General features: G+C 43.9%; 1 protein-coding gene across 1 annotated transcript in view; it reads right to left on the bottom strand.

Moving 5' to 3' along the window:
- Nucleotides 1–520: 520 nt before the first annotated feature.
- Nucleotides 521–20344, bottom strand: part of LOC147728823 (dynein axonemal heavy chain 12-like) — a 136353-nt gene continuing 116529 nt past the window's right edge. The window contains exon 8 of the mRNA XM_086963871.1: nucleotides 521–1131. Within this exon, the coding sequence (XP_086819997.1) occupies nucleotides 953–1131 (179 nt within the window). The 3' untranslated portion in view covers nucleotides 521–952. The remainder of the gene's footprint in view (nucleotides 1132–20344) is intronic.

Below are 20344 nucleotides of genomic sequence, written 5' to 3' on the forward strand. Positions count from 1 at the left end.
CTGTGGCGGTCGCGGTGTCACTCACGCCCACTACGCCAGTCTCCCGTTGATACACCTGATCAGCCCTCGGAACCGGGTCTCGCCAATCCAGGCTTGAGGAGTGCGAGCCGTTTTATGGGAATGGGTAGGTTACGCTGCGACTGCGCTTCCGGGTTGGGAGGCGTGTGTGATGCGCATGCGCCATAATTGATGGAGTAGAACGTAAACAGACTAGAGAGAAGCGTACCCACTTCCGGGTTGGAAGGTTTGTAGTGCGCATGCGTAGGCAAGGTTCAGTTTCATGGAACAAATGAATAAACAGACTTGAGTGGGCATAGATATAAGTTCATGGAGTGAAGGAGGCAATGCACAAGTTATATTTGGTGAAAGGCATGAGAGACTGAGTCTGAGTTTATTTGAGGACAGAGGCCCAGGGTATATCGTCATTGAGACCATTTGTGTGAGTCCCCAAGCGGTATACCCACCTCCGTTCCTTTTCAAACAGTCTGTCTGCAATATTAGAACCTCCTGTGATTTGAAAAATTATAGACAGCACTAGACTTTCTAAAATGATTCAATTTGTCAGATCCCTTGATTTAGACATTCTGCTCCAACATCTCTATGAACATTATTAAAATTGAATTAGTGTTGAGAATATTAGAAAGTATCTTTACAGGTTTGCTTCTTGGACACATTGGTTTTTGTTAAAGTTTGTGATTGAATTCTGGAAAAGATCTTTTGAAACTAGGCTTCCATTTGCCAGGCAGTAACTCTCTCCTACTGCACCCTGCATACTCTTTTTCTGTTTATGCACTTTGGTCATTGAAGTTTTTTAAGTGCATGTTCACTGATAATTTGTTAACTGTAGTAAGCATGCTTATGCTTAAACGTCTGAAAGAATAGTCTTGACAACTTCACTGCAGAGTCTTTAATCTCCCCTAGGGTCACTGTGTGTTTTAACAATATACTCTGATTATCTGGATCCTTCTAGTATTCCCTGTCCATAGAGGTCATACTCTTTGTACAGTACATATTGCTTCAGACGCTCCGGTAGTGGGAGGAATGTCATAAAGACAGGGCATCGCAGCCGCAACCGCCCCATGCAGTCCCGGATCTTCAAACGGCAAAGATGTTTCAAGGCACGAGGATTCACTGCAAATAAACAGAACATGTTAGCTATTTCCCCAGCTCAACATAGCAGCATTAACTAGAGATATATCACATTTTGTTAACATAATTAGACTCCTTTGATTGCATTCTTATTGGAAACATGTTTGGATATCCACATGCATCCAAGATTGCATTGATATACAGTAATGAGAAGACCTGTGTTTTTTGTCATCAATATTCCATTCAATATTTTCCATTTAGAAAGGAATAGAGATGCACACTTGCAACTCATCACGGGTACAAAACAGAATATCTCGAAGTATAATAATATGTTCATTTACTATCAAATGTAATATCATATTCACCTACTTGCAAAAACACCATTTTATGTAAGCAACTCTAAAAATTATGAAAAAGAGCTTTTTAAATGATCTGAGGAAGATATTGTATTTTCAAGTCAAGCTATTCAATCACAGAGCAGTGATTGTCACCTGTTGCATTCTGTTAACTGGTACTCTGACCCACTGAAGCAGACATAGACAACAGCAATCTATCACAGAGCACTTATCATTTGGTGATGATGGGAGAAAAGCGACCAAGGCTATCAGAGTGCTTTTCTGTCACATTCATCACCTCTTTCCTCTTCCTGAAGTAAACATATAAACAAACATACATTTTTGGAGTCATGAAACACCTCCATTTCAGATTAAGAAAGTAAAACCTGATAGATAACTCCAGGGGTGTAGGACATACAAAGCACCCTTCTGAGAGAGTCTACATGAATGTTCTTCTTCCCTAGAATATTTTGTCTGTCAAAAATGGATATTCGTGTCTAGGCAAAGAAACAATATCTTGGTCCATTGCTGCTAGCAACTGGGATATCATACCCACCTATTGGATTGAAACTATTTCAGCTGCAAGATTGTCTGTCTTTAGCAGAACCTCTCTCTGAGGGTCCACTAATACCTGGTTGCATTTCTATTTGCAGACAATCGTCTGTAGCTTGAAGGCATTGACATTTTATTTTGATACCACAGGCTATGGGTTTTCAAACAACCTGTAGCCTCCAACCAAACCATGGCATTAGTAGGCACTATCTCTTCCAGGGTCTCCAACGGAACCAGTCCGAACCTAGATTCATTGCAGCTCCTTGACAATCATCTTGGGGTCACACCTCAGTTAGCTCAAATCCATTCTGGTGACCAAGAGACTAGAATGTGCCACACAAGGGAATTAGGAGCATTCTTCTTGACACAGCAAACAAAGATCCATATTGCCTTGTTTCTGTGCCTCGAGCCAGTGTCATGCAAGCAACTGGCCTGTTAACTGGACAAACTTATCAGGACTGCAACTTCTTGACTCTCACAGGATGCAGAAAGGCAACATGATTTAGCCTTGTAAATTCCAAAAAGTTTAATTGAAACCAAAATGCCCTATTCTTTCAGCATGCGTTAAGGAATTTTGATTTGGTATCCACAAAATGTTGAACCTTTGGTCTCTAGAGATGATGTTTTCCCAGATACATTAGTTCAGAAAAATATTGGTATTTTAATGAAAAAAATGAATCCTTTCCCCCAATGAGTGTTTTTGCTGCTTCTTATTTTTAAACAGAAAATCACCATACTGTGCCCTATAGCGAAAAAACAACACTTCATCCTAAAGTACTAGTAAATTATAAGCCGATATCCATCCCTTCCTTTTTTACAGTGGCGGCTCCTCTACTAAGGAAGAGGAGCGTTGCCCCACTGCTTTGCAGCAGTGTACATTAAGTAAAAAAGAAAATCAGGATAACTTGATGTTATTATGTTTTTATTGTTTCCTGCTGTGGCAACTTTGCGGGGCAGGTCAGAGCTGCTCTGCTCTCAGAGCAGGGGGAGTAGTGGTGGGCACTTTGAAACTGCGATAGAATGTTTGGCTAGCCATCTCTGCATGTTCTCCACCCAGTTTGCATTACAGCCTGGGTGAACATCCCCAGGCTCCCAGCCCCTGCCTGAGCACCGAACCAAGGCGGTCAGAGCAATTAAAATGCTGCACAGCAGCACTGTAAATGGCTTAGAAGACCCTGGGTGCTTCTTGTTCCAGCCTAGCACAGAGGAGAGACGGAGAAGAGATGCGGCGATATGGTACGCTTTTTATTTTTACACCGCCTTGTCCTCCCCACCCCCCTGCACCTTCAATCTATGCCAGCCACTGTGTTGTAAATGGTATACACCTGTTACAACGCAACTTTTACAACTACCTGTACATCCGTTGTAAATGTATTATGTTGGTTCTTGCCATAGTTCTCTATGATCCTTAGTCTCTATCCACTTTCTCTGTTCTAGAGTTAGTATGCTGGCTTTCTACATTCTATCTTCTGCTGTTTGTCAGTTGTGAAGATTGGTCAGCAGGCGTTGGTATTACTTTTGCTGTACTCCTGATTAAACTCAGAACTACTTCTCCTTAACTCGTTGAAGTCTGGACTCATTCATCTACAACAATTTTGGCGACGATGGGCCTGCTGTCCTACATCGGAGAAAGTTGTTTAATCAGATTCACGCTAATATAGTGCATGTTTCGTGTCAGCAGAGATATCCGACTAGAAACAAACCCAGCGATTTCCTTCTCCTTTCAAACGGTGAGGAGTCAAGTATCGGAGGGTGTTTTGGTCGATATCAGACATAAGGAATTTAAATTATCTGGAAGACTGCATCGCAACCCCTTACCTGCATGTAGTGCGCGCAATCTCCTAGCAACGCTCCAATGTTCCTTCTGCCACGGAAAGCTTCCACCTTTCAACCTGGATGACGATGTGCCAATGTGACGCATCACGTTGATCTCTACGTGTGCTCCTGGCCTCGTTTTTGTCTGGCGGCCATTTTCAATGTTGATTTCATGTTTATTCCGATCAGTTTCAGCGATTTTTATCGGAGTTTCCACAATTCTCTACATTTTGGGATAAATTCATCTCCCAAGTGCTGTGCATGAGGTAACATTATCTTTAATATTCATTTTGATCGGAAATTCGAGGTGGAAAGCGTTTTATTTACCTGTTTACTGTGGCAAAGAGAGAGTTTTTGTTTGCTCATAATACAAGAGTATACTTTTATAATTTAAGCAAGATATGGCACAACAAATTAACGTCACTCTTCCCCCTCCATTTTTAAATGAGCCCGGAAATCCTTTAATTTCATGGGAGGACTGGTTTATCATATTCGATATTTACTTGGAGGCACTTGATGGGCAGGAGTTCTCTGCAAAGAGGAAAAAAGCTATTCTCTTATGTACTTTGGGCAAGGAAGGACAAAGGATTTTTAGATTTTTACTGATTGCCTTGCTTGCAAGATAATGGTCAGGCCACGCCTGATGAGTACAATGAAGCTATTTCAAGGCTGGAAGTCCGATTCTCTAAAGAGGAGAATCTTGTTATGAACCGTTATAAATTTTATATGCAAAAACAAAAGCTGGAGGAGTCTATTGATGATTTCGTTGCACGTTTGAGAGAACTTTCCATCAAAGTGCAAATTTGGAGCTTTGAGCTATAAACTTATTCGTGATCAGTTAATTGTGCAGTGCAATAATCGCAAGATTCAAGAAAGATTGTGGGCAGCAAAAAATCCAACGTTAAAGACGGCTATAGAGCTTGCAAAAGTGATTGAAGAGTCTGAAAAGTGTATAAAGGTTATTGAAAATTCAAAGAAAAAGAGCATGGAACAAGAAATTTCAGAAGTTTCTGAGAAGGACTGTGACTGTGATGTTGAGCATAGTGTAGATGCCTCAGTGGCTGTTGTTAAAAACAAATTTAAGACCAATGTGAAAAGGGGTATCTCCACTAATAAGTTTTGTACAAGATGAGGGAGTAACTCCCATTCTTCAGAGGCTAGGTTCTATTTTGCAGCCAATAAGGAGTGTCTCAAGTGTAGTCGTCTTGGTCACTTCTCAAAAATGTGCAAGACAAAAAATAAACAAAAGGTTGCTGTAGTGAAAGATTACATGGAAAATTATCCGTCTGTGAGGAACAAACTTTTAGTAGTTAATGATGTTGCTGTTGTCAATGTTGATGACAAAAGACAAAATAGGCCTAAAGCTGTCTTTATGATAGATGGGTGTGAAGTGTCACTCATGGTGGACACTGGTTCACGCTACACTATTATTCCTCAGTCCACATTTAAAGAGTTGTGGGGTAACAAGCCTTTACTACTGAGTGACATTTCTCCTATGGGGTTCCAGGGAGACACCACAGATATTGTGGGGTATTTTGAGTCTGACATAATATTTAAAAATAGATCTACTCATGGTAAGGTATACGTATCATTTGATGGCCCTCCGATCTTGGGGTGGGTCCATCAATATGATTTGTACATTATCATTAACCCAAGAGCACGTGACCAAGTCATGGTTTTGGAGGATTTTCCCACTCAGTTAGAGGACATCTCTATGGAGACTATTCTTAATGAGTTCTCTTCTGTTTTCAAAAATGAGTTCGGTGAATTAAAGGGTTATTCTCATCTTATAAAACTAAAAGACAATTGTCTACCTGTTCAGCAGAAATTGAGAAGGATTCCTTTAGCTATTAGGCATGATGTGAAAATTTTGATTGAAGAGATGTTACAGAGTGGAGTTATAGAACCAATGGAAAGCTCTTCATGGGTTTCTCCGGTCGTGATTTCTAAAAAATCTGATGGAAAATTGAGATTCTGTGTTGACCTTAGGTCCTTGAATAAATGTGTCATCGCTGACACGTTTCCCTTGCCAAATATAGGCGAGTTGGTCTCCACTCTTGACAGTGCTAGATTTTTCACTAAACTGGACCTCAAGAGTGTATACCATCAAATTAAGTTACACGACACTTCCAATCCAAACACTTCACTGCTTTCGTCACCACTGAAGGAATTTTCCAATTTACACATCTTCCCTTTGGCCTCATTTCAGCGGCCAGTGTATTCCAACGCATGGTTTCAGAAATTTTTAAAGGGTTAAAAAAAGTTTTTTACTTTCAGGACGACATACTGGTTTTTGGTAATTCTGTTTCTGACCACAATCATATGTAAAAAGAGGTTTTGTATAGCATTTGTGATGCTGGTCTTACATTGCGTAAGGAATGTGCTTTTCTCGTGGAACAAATTGAGTACTTGGGTCATGAGATTTCTGCCCTTGATATCAAGCCAAAGAATGATCTTTTGTTAGCTATTCGTGCAGCTCCTCGTCCTGTGGATAAGGACCAACTTAGGTCATTTATGGGGCTGATAAAGTATCACTCTAAATTTGTAAAAAACTTCTCAGAGAAAATCATTAGTTTGAGGGCCCTTCTCAAGAAAGGGTGTAAGTTTGTCTGGTGTTCAGAGCATGACTCTACTTTTAATAAAATCAAAGATGATATTTGTGAGGCCAATGTGTTGGCACCTTTTGATACCAAGCGTGTCTCTATACTTATGGTTGATGCGAGTGCAGTTGGTTTGGGTGCAGTGCTTTTACAAAGATATGGGTCAGAGGAACGTCCTATTGCTTTTGCTTCAAGGACTTTAACAGTGTCTGAACAGAATTATAGTGTGATAGAGAAAGAGGCTTTGGCAGCTGTTTGGGGTGCACACTATTTTGGCACATACTTATGGGGGTTCAGTTTTATTCTAAAAACAGATTACAAGCCATTGATTCATATTTTATCTCCGGGTGGTGCGATTAGAGGTTCACCTAGATTAGCTAGATTAGCGGCAAAGTTGCAGGATTTTCATTTTGAGAGTTTGTATGTTCAGGGTTGGAGGAATGTCCAGGCCGATTGTTTTTCAAGACTTGCTATCAATAATGAGGAAGACATTTCACAGCTTGAATGCATGGATGAGAGTGTAGTTTGGCTTGAGGATGTTGTTTCAATTGGTGAGGGTTCTTTTTCGCAAGATGAATGGATCGAAGCTATGCAAGGTGATCAGATCTTGAAGGAGGTCATTTCTGTGCTTAAACAAGGCTCTAGGAGGGAGAGTTGTCTTCCGGTGCTTGTTCGGCCTTATGTTAAAGTTTTGGATGAACTTTCTACTTGTAGCGATAATTTGTTGTTGCGTAATGACAAAATTGTTCCTCCTTTAGGTCTTAGAAACAAGCTTTCCTCAATTGCCACGAGGGGTATCTTGGGCAAACGTTAACTCAACAAAGATTGAAAGCAAATCTTTGGTGGCCCGGGATGGATTCCCAAGTTTCTCTTTAGGTTGAACGTTGTGAGACTTGTAAAGAGGGTGAAAAGAGGTTGAAGGTTGCTGTTGGTTCATCCATGGGAAAGATTTTTTCTCCTGATATTCCGTGGCATACTATTTGCTTGGATTTTATTAGACCTATGGATGAACTTAAATCACACCAACGGTTTGCTATAGTGTGTGTTGATGTTTTCAGTAAATGGTTGGTTGTTGAGTTTGTGAAGGATATTACCACAGACACTACTATTAAATTTATGAAGTCACTTTTTCAAGCGGAAGGTTATCCTAGTGTCATTGTCAAAGATAATGGTACACAGTTTGTTTCACACAGTATGTGTTCTTTTTTGTCTTATTGCGGTGTGTCTCATCATCGTACTTCTCTCTACAATCCACAAGGCAATGGCCTATGTGAGAGGATCAATAGACTTGTTGAAGGCACTATCCAATTGGCTTTATCCAAAGAGGGTAATGTGTTAGACCTTGTTTATGAAATGATTTCTCCTTATCGCACCACTGTTCATTGTGGAAAGAGTAAGTCTCCTTTTGAAGTAATGCGTGGCGAATTCCGGGGACTAAGTTTGTTCCTTGTTGGGTGAAGGATCTTATCTTATCACCAGAAATTTCTCTCTGGATACCGAGGTTTCTGGTGCTAAAGTTTCTTCTAAAATTACAAAAGGTGATTTTGTTAAAGTAAAACCAGGAAGGATTTCCAAAGGTTTGACTAAGTTTGGAGGTCCTTTCTGTGTTAAAGAGGTGTATCCTCATTATGTCGTTCTCTCAAATGGGGAAAAATGGAACTTGAGGAGAGTTGCTTTGTATAAAAAAATAATTTGTCTGATTCTAATGTTTGCTTGATAGATTCTGTTCCCAATTCTTACAATAATAACAGAAGTAGATGTTGTTCCCTTCTCTCTCCTTCTGACAAGTGTAATGAAGGGGGTGGTGATATCTCTGATTCTGGTTTTGCACGTTCTCATAATTCTATCATTGAGAATGTCAGTGCAAAAGCTCAAAGGTATCGTAAACCACCTGCTTACTTAAATGATTATGTTTGTAATTAGTGTATTGTTTTTAGTTTTGCAAATGGGGGAGATGTGTTGTAAATGTATTATGTTGGTTCTTGCCATAGTTCTCTATGATCCTCAGTCTCTATACACTTTCTCTGTTCTAGAGTTAGTATGCTGGCTTTCTACATTCTATGTTCTGCTGTTTGTCAGTTGTGAAGATTGGTCAGCAGGCGTTGGTATTACTTTTGCTGTACTCCTGATTAAACTCATAACTACTTCTCCTTAACTCGTTAAAGTCTGGACTCATTCATCTACAACACACTGCTGCTTTTTTGCCAAGATCACAGGAACAATAGTAACTGAACAATCGCAGAATTATTTAGAACAAAATATTCTCTAGTTTTTATCCAGACTTTCCTTCACTGAGACGGAGTAAATCAGCATTACTTGACATCAGAAAGTAAATGCAATTGCTATTGCTATGTGGTTGGGCCACTCAGCTAGGTTTAAACTATTTGAATTACTTCTCCTTTTGATACCGAAGACCCTAGCTGCTGTGTAAGGGGCTAGAGTCAGTTGTTAATGGCAAAGCTATAGATTGAATCTATTCCCTTTTTTTTAAATTGTGTACAATGTGACCAAATGGGTCCATTAAATCAGTCACTCCTAATGTTTCATGTAGGGCATGGGTACTCACAAACTTTCCCTCGGAGGCCAAATTTACAGTGTGGTTTTTGGCAAAGGGCTGCACCGATGGGGGTGGGGTCAGTGGGGGGACGGGGCTAGAGCAAAAAAAAACCTGTGACCAAGAGGTTGAACACAGGCCCCTGCAGCGGAAGCACTACTCCACTGAGCCATCAGACCCGGCATACACATGTCTGTCTGTCTGTCTGACCGTCTGTCTGACCGTCTATCTGTCTGTCGGTCTGTCTGTGTGTCTCTGTCTGTGTGTCTCTGTCTCTCTCTGTCTGTCTGTCTGTCTGTCTCTGTCTGTGTGTCTCTGTCTGTGTGTCTCCGTCTGTGTTTCTCTGTCTGTGTGTCTCTGTCTGTGTGTCTCTTTTTATCTTTCTGCGTGTCTCTGTGTCTCAATCTGTGTGTCTGTGTACCTTTGTCTGCGTATCTCTGTCTGTCTGTCTCTGTCTGTCTGTGTGTTTTTGTCTGTGTGTCTCTGTGTCTCTGTCTGTGTTTTTCTGTCTGTCTGTGTGTCTGTCTCTGTCTGTGTGTCTCTGCATTTCTCTGTGCCTCTTTCTGTGTGTCTCTTTCTGTGTGTCTCTGTCTATCTCTGTGTCTGTCTGTGTGTCTCTGTCTGTGTGTCTCTGTCTGTTTGTCTCTGTCTGTGTGTCTCTGTCTGTGTGTCTGTCTGTATCTGTCTGTCTGTCTGTCTGTGTGTCTCTGTCTGTGTGTCCCTGTCTGCGTGTCTCTATCTGTGTGTCTCTGTCTGTCTGCATGTCTCTGTCTCTGTGTCTCTTTGTCTCTCTCTGTGTGTCTGTGTGCCTCTGTCTGTGTATCTCTGTCTGTGTGTCACTGTGTGTCTCTGTCTGTCTGTATATGTGTCTCTATCTGTGTGTCTCTGTCTGTGTGTCTCTGTGTCTCAGTCTGTGTGTGTCTGTCTGTCTGTCTCTGTATGTCTGGCTGTCTCCGTGTTTCTCTGTGTCTCTGTCTGTGTGACCCTTTCTGTGTGTCTGTGTGTCTCTGTCTGTCTCTGTGTTTTTGTCTGTGTGTCTCAGTGTCTCTGTCTTTGTGTATGTGTGTCTCTGTCTGTTTGTCTCTGTATGTGTGTCTCTGTCTGTGTGTCTCTATGTCTCTGTGTGTCTCTGTCTGTCTGTGTGTCTCTGTCTGTGTGTCCCTGTCTGCAAGTCTCTGTCTGTGTGTCTCTGTCTGTGTGTCTGTATGTCTCTGTGTTTCTTTGTCTCTGTCTGCGTGTCTCTCTGTGTGTCTGTTTATCTCTGTCTGTGTATCTCTGTCTATGTGTCACTATGTGTCTCTGTCTGTGTGTCGCTGTGTCACTATCTGTGTGTCTCTGTCTGTGTGTCTCTGTGTCCCAGTCTGTGTGTCTCTGTCTGTGTGTCTCTGTCTGTCTGTGTGTCTCTGTGTTGAACTGTGTCTCTGTCTGTGTGTCTCTGTCTGGCTGTGTGTCTCTGTCTGTGTGTCTCTCTCTCTGTGTCCGTATGTCTCTGTGTCTCTTTGTCTCTGTCTGTGTGCCTCTCTCTGTGCGTCTGTTTGTCTCTGTCCGTGTATCTCTGTCTGTGTGTCTCTGTCTGTCTCTGTGTCTCTGTGTATCTCTGTGTCTCAGTCTGTGTGTCTCTGTATGTCTGTGTGTCTCTGTCTGTGTGTCTTTGTCTGTGTGTCTCTGTCTGTGTGTCTGTATGTCTCTGTCTCTATGTCTGTGTGTCTCTGTCTGTGTGTCTGTGTGTCTCTGTCTGTGTGTCTGTGTGTCTCTGTCTGTGTGTCTTATGTCTCTGTCTGTTTGTCTGTGTGTCTCTATCTGTGTGTCTCTGTCCGTCTCTGTCTGTGTGGCTCTTTTTATCTTTCTGCGTGTCTCTGTGTCTCAATCTGTGTGTCTGTGTGCCTTTGTCTGCCTATCTCTGTCTGTATGTTTGTCTCTGTCTGTCTGTGTGTTGTTGTCTGTGTGTCTCTGTGTCTCTGTCTGTGTGTTTCTGTCTGTCTGTGTGTCTGTCTCTGTCTGTGTGTCTCTGCATTTCTCTGTGTCTCTTTCTGTGTGTCTCTTTCTATGTGTCTGTGTGTCTCTGTCTATCTCTGTGTCTGTCTGTGTGTCTCTGTCTGTGTGTCTCTGTCTGTTTGTCTCTGTCTGTGTGTCTCTGTCTGTGTGTCCGTCTGTATCTGTCTGTCTGTCTGTCTGTCTGTCTGTCTGTGTGTCTCTGTCTGTGTGTCCCTGTCTGCGTGTCTCTGTCTGTGTGTCTCTGTCTGTCTGCATGTCTCTGTCTCTGTGTCTCTTTGTCTCTGTCTGTGTGTCTGTGTGCCTCTGTCTGTGTATCTCTGTCTGTGTGTCACTGTGTGTCTCTGTCTGTCTGTCTGTATCTGTGTCACTATCTGTGTGTCTCTGTCTGTGTGTCTCTGTGTCTCAGTCTGTGTGTGTCTGTCTGTCTGTCTCTGTATGTCTGGCTGTCTCTGTGTTTCTCTGTGTCTCTGTCTGTGTGACTCTTTCTGTGTGTCTGTGTGTCTCTGTTTGTCTCTGTGTTTTTGTCTGTGAGTCTCAGTGTCTCTGTCTTTGTGTATGTTTGTCTCTGTCTGTTTGTCTCTGTATGTGTGTCTCTGTCTGTGTGTCTCTATGTCTCTGTGTGTCTGTTTGTCTCTGTCGTCTGTGTGTCTCTATCTGTCTATGTGTCTCTGTCTGTGTGTCCCTGTCTGCATGTCTCTGTCTGTGTGTCTCTGTCTGTGTGTCTGTATGTCTCTGTGTTTCTTTGTCTCTGTCTGGTTGTCTCTCTGTGTGTCTGTTTATCTCTGTCTGTGTATCTCTGTCTATGTTTCACAATGTGTCTCTGTCTGTGTGTCGCTGTGTCACTATCTGTGTGTCTCTGCCTGTGTGTCTCTGTGTCCCAGTGTGTGTGTCTCTGTCTGTGTGTCTCTGTCTGTCTGTGTGTCTCTGTGTTGAACTGTGTCTCTGTCTGTGTGTCTCTGTCTGGCTGTGTGTCTCTGTCTGTGTGTCTCTCTCTCTGTGTCCGTATGTCTCTGTGTCTCTTTGTCTCTGTCTGTGTGCCTCTCTCTGTGTGTCTGTTTGTCTCTGTCCGTGTATCTCTGTCTGTGTGTCTCTGTCTGTCTCTGTGTCTCTGTGTATCTCTGTGTCTCAGTCTGTGTGTCTCTGTCTGTCTGTGTGTCTCTGTATGTCTGTGTGTCTTTGTCTGTGTGTCTGTATGTCTCTGTCTCTATGTCTGTGTGTCTCTGTCTGTGTGTCTGTGTGTCTCTGTCTGTGTGTCTGTGTGTCTCTGTCTGTGTGTCTTATGTCTCTGTCTGTTTGTCTGTGTGTCTCTATCTGTGTGTCTCTGTCCGTCTCTGTCTGTGTGGCTGTGTGTCTTCTGTCTGTGTGTCTCTCTCTGTGTGTCTGTATGTCTCTGTGTCTCTTTGTCTCTGTCTGTGTGTCTCTCTCTCTGTGTCTGTCTCTGTCTGTGTGTCATTGTGTCTCTGTCTGTGTCTGTGTGTCTCTGTCTGTTTGTCTCTGTCTGTGTGCCTCCGTGTCTTTGTGTGTCTCTGTCTGTGTTCCTCTGTGTCTTTGTGTATCTCTGTCTGTGTGTCTCTGTCTGTGTGTCTCTGTCTGTTTGTCTGTATGTCTCTGTCTCTGTGTGTCTCTTTGTCTGTGTGTCTGTGTGTCTGTGTGTCTCTGTCTGTTTGTCTGTGTGTCTCTATCTGTGTGTCTCTGTCCGCCACTGTCTGTGTGGCTGTGTGTCTCTGTCTGTGTCTCTCTCTCTGTGTGTCTGTATGTGTTTGTGTCTCTTTGTCTCTGTCTGTGTGTCTCTCTCTCTGTGTCTGTTTGTCTCTGTCTGTGTATCTCTGACTGTGTGTCTCTGTGTGTCTCTGTGTCTCTGTGTGTCTCTGTGTATCTCTGTGTCTCAGTCTGTGTGTCTCTGTCTGTCTGTGTGTCTCTGTATGTCTGTGTGCCTCTGTCTGCGCGCCCCAGTGATCGGACCTAGTCCGTTTTCACTGTTGTTAGTTCACCAAGAGACAAACGCGTTTTAAACTCGGATAGCCCGGTGTTGGGCTTGAAATCGGCAGGGAGTGTACGTAGGAGCTGGTGATAAGCTTTAAGGTAAGAAGTGGCGTCCGCGAGGGATAGCGGAGGTAATGTTTTGAACTAGAAGTACGAAGTTAAGGAGTGTTTTATATTTGTTGTAGGTGGCACTTTGAATAGATACGGAAACGCGGTGGTTTCCAACTAAAAAAGAATCGAGGTAAGAGGAAGCTTCATGAGGTGGCTCATTGGTTTCAGGGTGCGGGTAGATGAATTTAGCAGGCATTTATAGTTAGAATTTTTGTTTACAGGAATTACAACTTCTTGGTTCTGTTGTGAGTATACGCATTTGTTAACACATTCACTCTTGAGGTGAGGTGGTGGAGTTTCCAGTTTTAACAGTGCATGATGTTGTCATTTTTCCTCTATATGAAATGCAAAGTGATTGTTCGTTGTTTTGTGTATCCGAATGTTTTTGAAACTTGAATCTGATGAAAAATGGATAATATTATGAAATTGCTGACATTAGATGTTCATATTTACAGGCCCCTGAGGAAGAGTCCAATTAGGACTCGAAATGCATCGGGATACATCAACTATACGTTGTCAAGAAAGACTTTGTTGATACAGTGAATTTTTGAAATGTTTTGTTTTTCGAATATATGTTGGAATTTATTGAAAATGAACTGATGATTAAATATCATACTTTCAAATAAGAATGGTGAATTTGGTTATGTGAAAACTTAAATTGAAAAAAATAGGATGAAAAATTAAAATGATGATATTTCTAGTGTGATTCACTAGCAGCAACAGTGCGCAGGGGTTGAGTGGTCCATCCACTCAAGTTAGGTTGGTAGTCTTCCCAGCGCTCTGCCATCTCACCCTTAATATTTAATATGGATAAGATTCCCCTGACATATGTGATTATGGCTCATGGTCTTCGGTATCAAATGTGCACAAATTATGCCCACATTTTAGTAAAACTGTTTCCTGAGTCCTTCAATGCCTCTGCAGTTATTGCTTGCAGAAATGAAATTAGGCTTTGGCGCCTTATTTATATCAGGGTAGCGCTTTTTTTGACGCAGTCAGACTTAAAACTTTTTAAGCATTTACAAAGCCAGGCAAATGTCGTCACTTTGTGTTAGGTAGGTGTTGCATAGGGCGGTGCATGGGCGTCCACACATGGAGTTTGACATAAACTCATTTACATAGAGATGTAGACATGATTTGCACCACAATGGTGCACCGGCCTGAGGATGGTGCAATGAGGAGAAATATCGGCATCTCTCCACCTTATTTCATCTTTTCATGCACAGAGAGGAAATAGTCTCAAAGGATAGTTTTGTGCAGGAAGATACTCCTTCCTGCACAAAAATTATCTTTACCACAATGTAGACACACTTGCCCTATGGTGAAACAGTGCCTGAATCGGTAGTAGGCAGCCCATTTCTTTAACGCATGACACAGCCATGCTTTCTCCAGGTGGTGCAACGCAGCACAGCAACTTTGCGTGCTTCGCTGCGCTCTGCCACCTCTTTCATAAAAGGCCCCTGGATGTCAATGAACCAAGTGTTCAATTGCCAATAAGTTAGAGCTTTTGTTCTCCAGTTTAGGTCTGCTGAGTCTGGTAAAACTACCATACCGTCGCAATCAGTAAGAATGTTGGATGTTCTATCTCATGCTCCTCTTCATTTGACAATCAGATCACTAGTTACTAATGCTGCAGACAATCACTTCCATAATCTGTCAAAAGGGGTCCTGTAGGTATGGGCTGCACATCGCATTTTATTAATCCTTACTGCGTTTTTTTCTTCTGCTCAGAGATTTATTTAATTGTACAAAATGTAATTTCAGCAAGTAGTGAAAAATAATGCCTACATACTGTACAACCGTTTGGGGAGTTTTAGCATCTGTCTGATCATCGTAGAATACTTGATTGGCCGCTTTTAAAGGAAATTAGTATTTTCATTTGAAAAACTCTACAGGAGCATATAATCATTTGGTTCATGGATGGTATTTTGCATAGCGCCAACCTTGTTGCAAAGGTAGCAGAGTGCTCTATCTGGAACATTAGCAGAAACATTGGGGCATATTATCAAGGGGGTTTATCTCCGCTTTTTTGGCTTTAAAAGCCAAGAAAGCGGAGATAAAATTATCTCCCTATTACCTAGCTGTCACTAACACCAGTTAGTGACAGCTAGTAGGAGATAGCGACCATCTTGGGCCCCACTTTGCATGTCAGTGATATTTATCACTAATGACATGCAAAGTGGGCGTGCCAAGATGTTAGCGACTGGAAACAGTTGCTAACATCGCTATCTCCTATTATGAACTTTTGGAGATATTCGCGCTAAGCACGAATATCTCCAAAAGCTAACACCTGCCCTGAGCAGTTCTTAGCCATGTTATCCAATGGGAGGTGGATAACATGGCTAAGAGCATTAGCTCGGTAATGCATGAATATCGCGGACTTTTCAGCGATATTCATGCTTTGCGGCGATTTTTATCGCATTTGCGTTAAACCTTGGTAATACCAAGGTTTATTTGCGGTAAAAATCGCCGCAGCTCAGCGGTAAATTTTTCTCTCTAACCAAGCAATAGCGATAATTATCGCTATTGCTTGGTAATATGCCCCATTATTATTATTATTTTTTATCTCTAAAGCACATGGCTACCCAATGGGCCTCACAACGCTAGCAAACTATACTAGTCGCCATATCATGACAGTGAATTAGATGACCAGTAAAGTTTCCTTAACGTTCTCTGTAACTTAATAGCCAGTGAGTTTCATAGTTTGGGAACCAGGTAAGCAAAAGACCTACCACCACCTTTTGATTTATTGACCTCGGGAATTGTCGGGAGGCATAGAGCAGTAGTACGCAATGTCCTGTTGGGTATTTAAGGATGAAGCAGATGTTGTATTAGCCACAGGCCCTTGCTGTGCAGAACTCATCATCATCACTTTATTTTGCCATTACAAAAAAACGGCATAAAAAGTATTCTACATACAATACACGTAAAATTGTATTAATCATAAAGGCTTTAAAAGTACAAATATATGTACCGTTCATTAAAAGTTTCCAATTAAAAAGATATGACTTGGTACAACACAATTAAAAAGAGAGAAAATGGGTATGTAGAGAATTCATATGTTAACTTCAACGTATTCATAATGCGGAAGTTGTTTTCTCTTTTTTATGGCACACCACAAAAACAAAGCCAAGCAATAGCATGTAAAAGGAGTGTAAGAATAGAGAGCTGGGCAACATTGTCTGATATTAAGACTACGCATAAGCGGGAGGATATATCTTTTCCTTTCCTCGTTATACAGACTGCTGAAGAATAGGAGATGCAGTTCCACTTGACGGGACCGTGCATAACCTGGGCAAAACTGAAAGGGCATCCACAGAATAAGAATTGCAAGGAAAGCCTAACATAAAAGGAATATACTTCAAGCGAAACCTCAGCAATAAGTGTCTGTGTTGTGTGTCATTGGCAACCAAAAATGGACTGCGGCAGTCCATCGTGGACAAGGTGAATGTAGTGTGAGTGCTGAAGAGGACAATGGAAGAGGTCAAGAGGCGCAGGAATGACGTCAAACACAAAATCAAGTTGAAACTCGCCAATAACCAGAAGGCAGCAATCCAGACTGGAGGAGGGAGTCCTACGCCACAGGAGTAGCTGGACGATATGGAGGAAATGGTGTCCACAGCCATCAATGGGGAGATAGTGGCTGGATTCGGGGGACAGGACACTGCTCAACATGACTGGACCCAACAGCAGCAGGGTGAGTAACGACCAGGGACTGGGGGGATGAGGTAGAAGGGCGCAATGGCACACATGCACAATTGAGCTGAGCACATCTGCAGACAAACCATGCCCCAGACCACAACTCCCACCAATAGACCAATGTATCCAAGTATGCAACATCTCAGCACTGTATAAGCACAGAAGTCAAAGGCACATCACAGGAAAGGGATAAGGGGCAGCAAAATCAGAGCAGCGGGCCCACTCCCCCAAAATGCAGCACACACACATAACATGCAGAGCACACTGACAATAATGTGGCACAAACTGCAACACGCAATGGAAAATAGAGCTCCCAGGCAATAGTTAACATATGCAATGCAAGAAATGAGTTAAGAAAATTGAGAAATTAAAAAACAATACATTTTAATTATATAAACAAATACATCTGTATTGTAGTAAAAAGTCATGAACCAATGACGGTAATTAATACATACCATAAAATAATTGATTACACTTACAAACCGCAACACGTCCACAACAGAACACAGGACACAACTGGTGCCGACTGGGTGTAGACACTGGCCAAATCACAATTGGCATTGCAGGGAAATGTGAGTTGATAATGTACAAGTCTAAAAACACACACGTCTGTTGTCGAAATGTCCACTGTCCCCATCAAATAGGCAGCTCCTCCCAAACAGCCACGATGTACACAGTCATGCAGTCTATATGTAAACATGTAAAAATGCGACAACATACATGTGAAAACATTGTTAAACTGCATCTCCCCTTCACATTGCAGAGGGGGAATCAACACCTCCTACAGAGCAGCCCGACCCTCTCTTCTCTGATGAAGAAGAGGACCACCACAGCTTCGACTGCGACGCCCTCCAAGAGTTCATTGACAGCCTCCGCAGCCCACCTCCAGGAGCAGGGCAGCCCAGCGGTAATGAGGATACCGCCACCCCCTGCACAGACCACACAGCAGGCAGCACCCACCACCACGGCTGCCGCCCAGGACCCCCATGAAGAACACATGGCCTTTCAACGCATTGTGTTGGGGTGCCAGGAGCAGCTGGCTGAACAGGTGCGGGTGGGCTTCGACCGCATGGCAGGTAAACTATATGCCATATGTGGGTGTCTAAGTCCCATCAGGGACCACTCACAGTCCCTAATGGACACTCACAGTCCGCTCCATGCTCTCCAATGGACCATGGCTGACATCGCTGGAGCCCTGACTCAGAGAATAGAACAACTGTCCAGTCAGAGTCAAATCAAATCAGATGTTTGTTAAACACGACTACTCACCTGTAAGGGTCTCAAGGCACTGGGGGTGTGGGGGGGGTTCACAGGTGCCAGTCCATCATGGAGGGGTCTGTCGAAGAGCCAGGTTTTGAGGTTTCTTGCGAAGATGGGGAGCGATGTAATCTGTCTGAGATGGAGCGGAAGGTCCTTCCAGGCACTGGCCACGCGGAAGGAGAAGGAGCGGCCTCCCGATTTGGTCTTTCTGGTGTGGGGGACCTCGCGTAGGAGAGCTCAGCTGATCGTAGGGTCCTTTGAGATGAGTGGAATTTGAGTCGGCTGTTCAGGTATGCTGGTCCTGTGTTGTGGAGGGCCTTGTGAGCGTGGCTTAGTAACTTGAAGGTGATACTAGCTTTGATTGGGAGAGCGTGGAGTGTGCGCAGGTGCTGGGAGATGTGGCAGTGGTTTGGTAGGTTGAGGACAGGTCTTGCGGCAGCGTTTTGGATATTCTGTAGCTAGCGGTGAGGTTTTTGTTTACTCTGGCATAGAGTGCATTGCCGTAGTCAAGCCTGCTGGTGACCAGGGCGTGAGTGACGGTCTTTCTGTGTTCGAGGGGGATACATTTGAAGGTCTTACATAGGAGGCGGAGGGTGTGGAAGCAGGAGGACGAGACAGAGTTGATCTGGTGGTCCCTTTTGAGCTCTGAGTCCAGGATGATTCCCAGGTTGTGGGGGTGGTCCGTGGGGCTGGGTGGGCTTCCGAGGGTGGGGGGCCACCAGGTGTCGTTCCAGGGGTCTGGGTTTGGGCCCATGATGAGTACTTCCATTTTGTTTGTGTTTAGTCGTAGGTTAATGTTCTTCATCCATTTTGCGACAGCTTCCATGCGAGTGGCTCTAGGTAAGTCCCATGGGAGTTGGGAAACATGCAGAGGTTAATGGAGACCATGGAGCAGGTGAATGCAGAAATGGCCATGGCTGCACACCAGCGAGTGGTAGCTGGGTTCCTCAATGACTTCAAAACCATCCTCATGGCATTGCTGCCACAAGGCCTGGCGCTGATGCATGCTGCTGCTACCACTCCATCCACATGTCTGCCCCCTGAAGTGTCAGTGTCACACAGTGTGGAAGACATTCCACCTCCGGCCCCTGAGGTGTCACTGCCACACAGTGCTGGTGAAAGGCCAGCACCACCCACACGTGAAGAACATGGAATAGCAGAGGACGAAGATGCAGATAAAACCGCCTTCATGATGAGAAGGACGCAGTAGCATTCATCTCCGTCATATGGCCTGTTTCTGCTTGGTTCTTCCCTCTGCCTCATCACCTTCCACTGTCCCCCGATGCACCCTTTGACACTCGACATGGACTGCCATATACTGTTTGATTGCCAATGACACAACAATCAGACTGCGGACTGAACAGTTCCTCTTCCTTTGGACTTGTCATTCCCTGAAGGACTCTGGCTGACCCTCCACGGGCCAACATTGTAAAGTGGGGTTGGCACAGCCCTGTACTGCTCCAGATGCAGCACTCCACTGAATGTGCATTAAACATTCCCAATCACACAGATGTGTTGTGTCTATGGTCTTTCAAGTGTGGAAGTATGGATGAATGTAGAGTCAGCAAATTCCTCTTACGCCCATGTGGCTCATGTCGTTGGACTTGAGTCACAGGGTGACACATTGCCGAAGGCAGGTCCGGGTGGTGCCGACACAACATGTATGTATGCATTTGTAACTTCCTTGTCCAGCCTCGTACAGAACAACGCCCAGAGCCCCGGGATCATTGTTCACACTCCTACGCAGGACTTCCATAAGCCAGGCCAGCCCACTTCGCTTAAGCTCACAGGGGGGACGGCAATGCTGCATGTCCCAGGTCTTCCCTGTGGTGATCTGCTGATGACAGCATGCCACAGCCACTCCCTCATGGCTGGTATTCACTCACACCACACCCATCCAGCACACGCATCACAGGACATGTGACCCTGCCAATAAAAATGGGCAGGCTCACATGCACGATGCCATTTTCAACCTCACTTGGGGTGTATCCGTGTGGTGTGTATGGGGGCCCAGGGGCCTGCAATATCACATTCCGCTGGCCCGGAGGTGACATGATGGCATAGGCACCACAATACCCAATCTTAGAGGGTCCATGGCTTGTGGGGCACAGACTTGGTGGCACCGGATACACTGCAGCCGGCACAGGCTCACCGTCACGGGACAGTGACTTTCGGTGAACTGAGGTAGGGGCAACTTAGGTGCTGAGCGGGTGTGTAGCCTGCAATGATGCCACGTCCCGGCAGTTCGGACTGCTCAGGTTTTGTGTGCCCTGCTGGCCCGTTGTGTAGGCCTGAGCCAGTGGACAGTGGGGGCCTACCGCCACGTGGCGTTCCCTCCTGGATCACAGAGT

Source organism: Lissotriton vulgaris, chromosome 3_1 (assembly GCF_964263255.1).
Source record: "Lissotriton vulgaris chromosome 3_1, aLisVul1.2, whole genome shotgun sequence".
NCBI lineage: Eukaryota > Metazoa > Chordata > Amphibia > Caudata > Salamandridae > Lissotriton > Lissotriton vulgaris.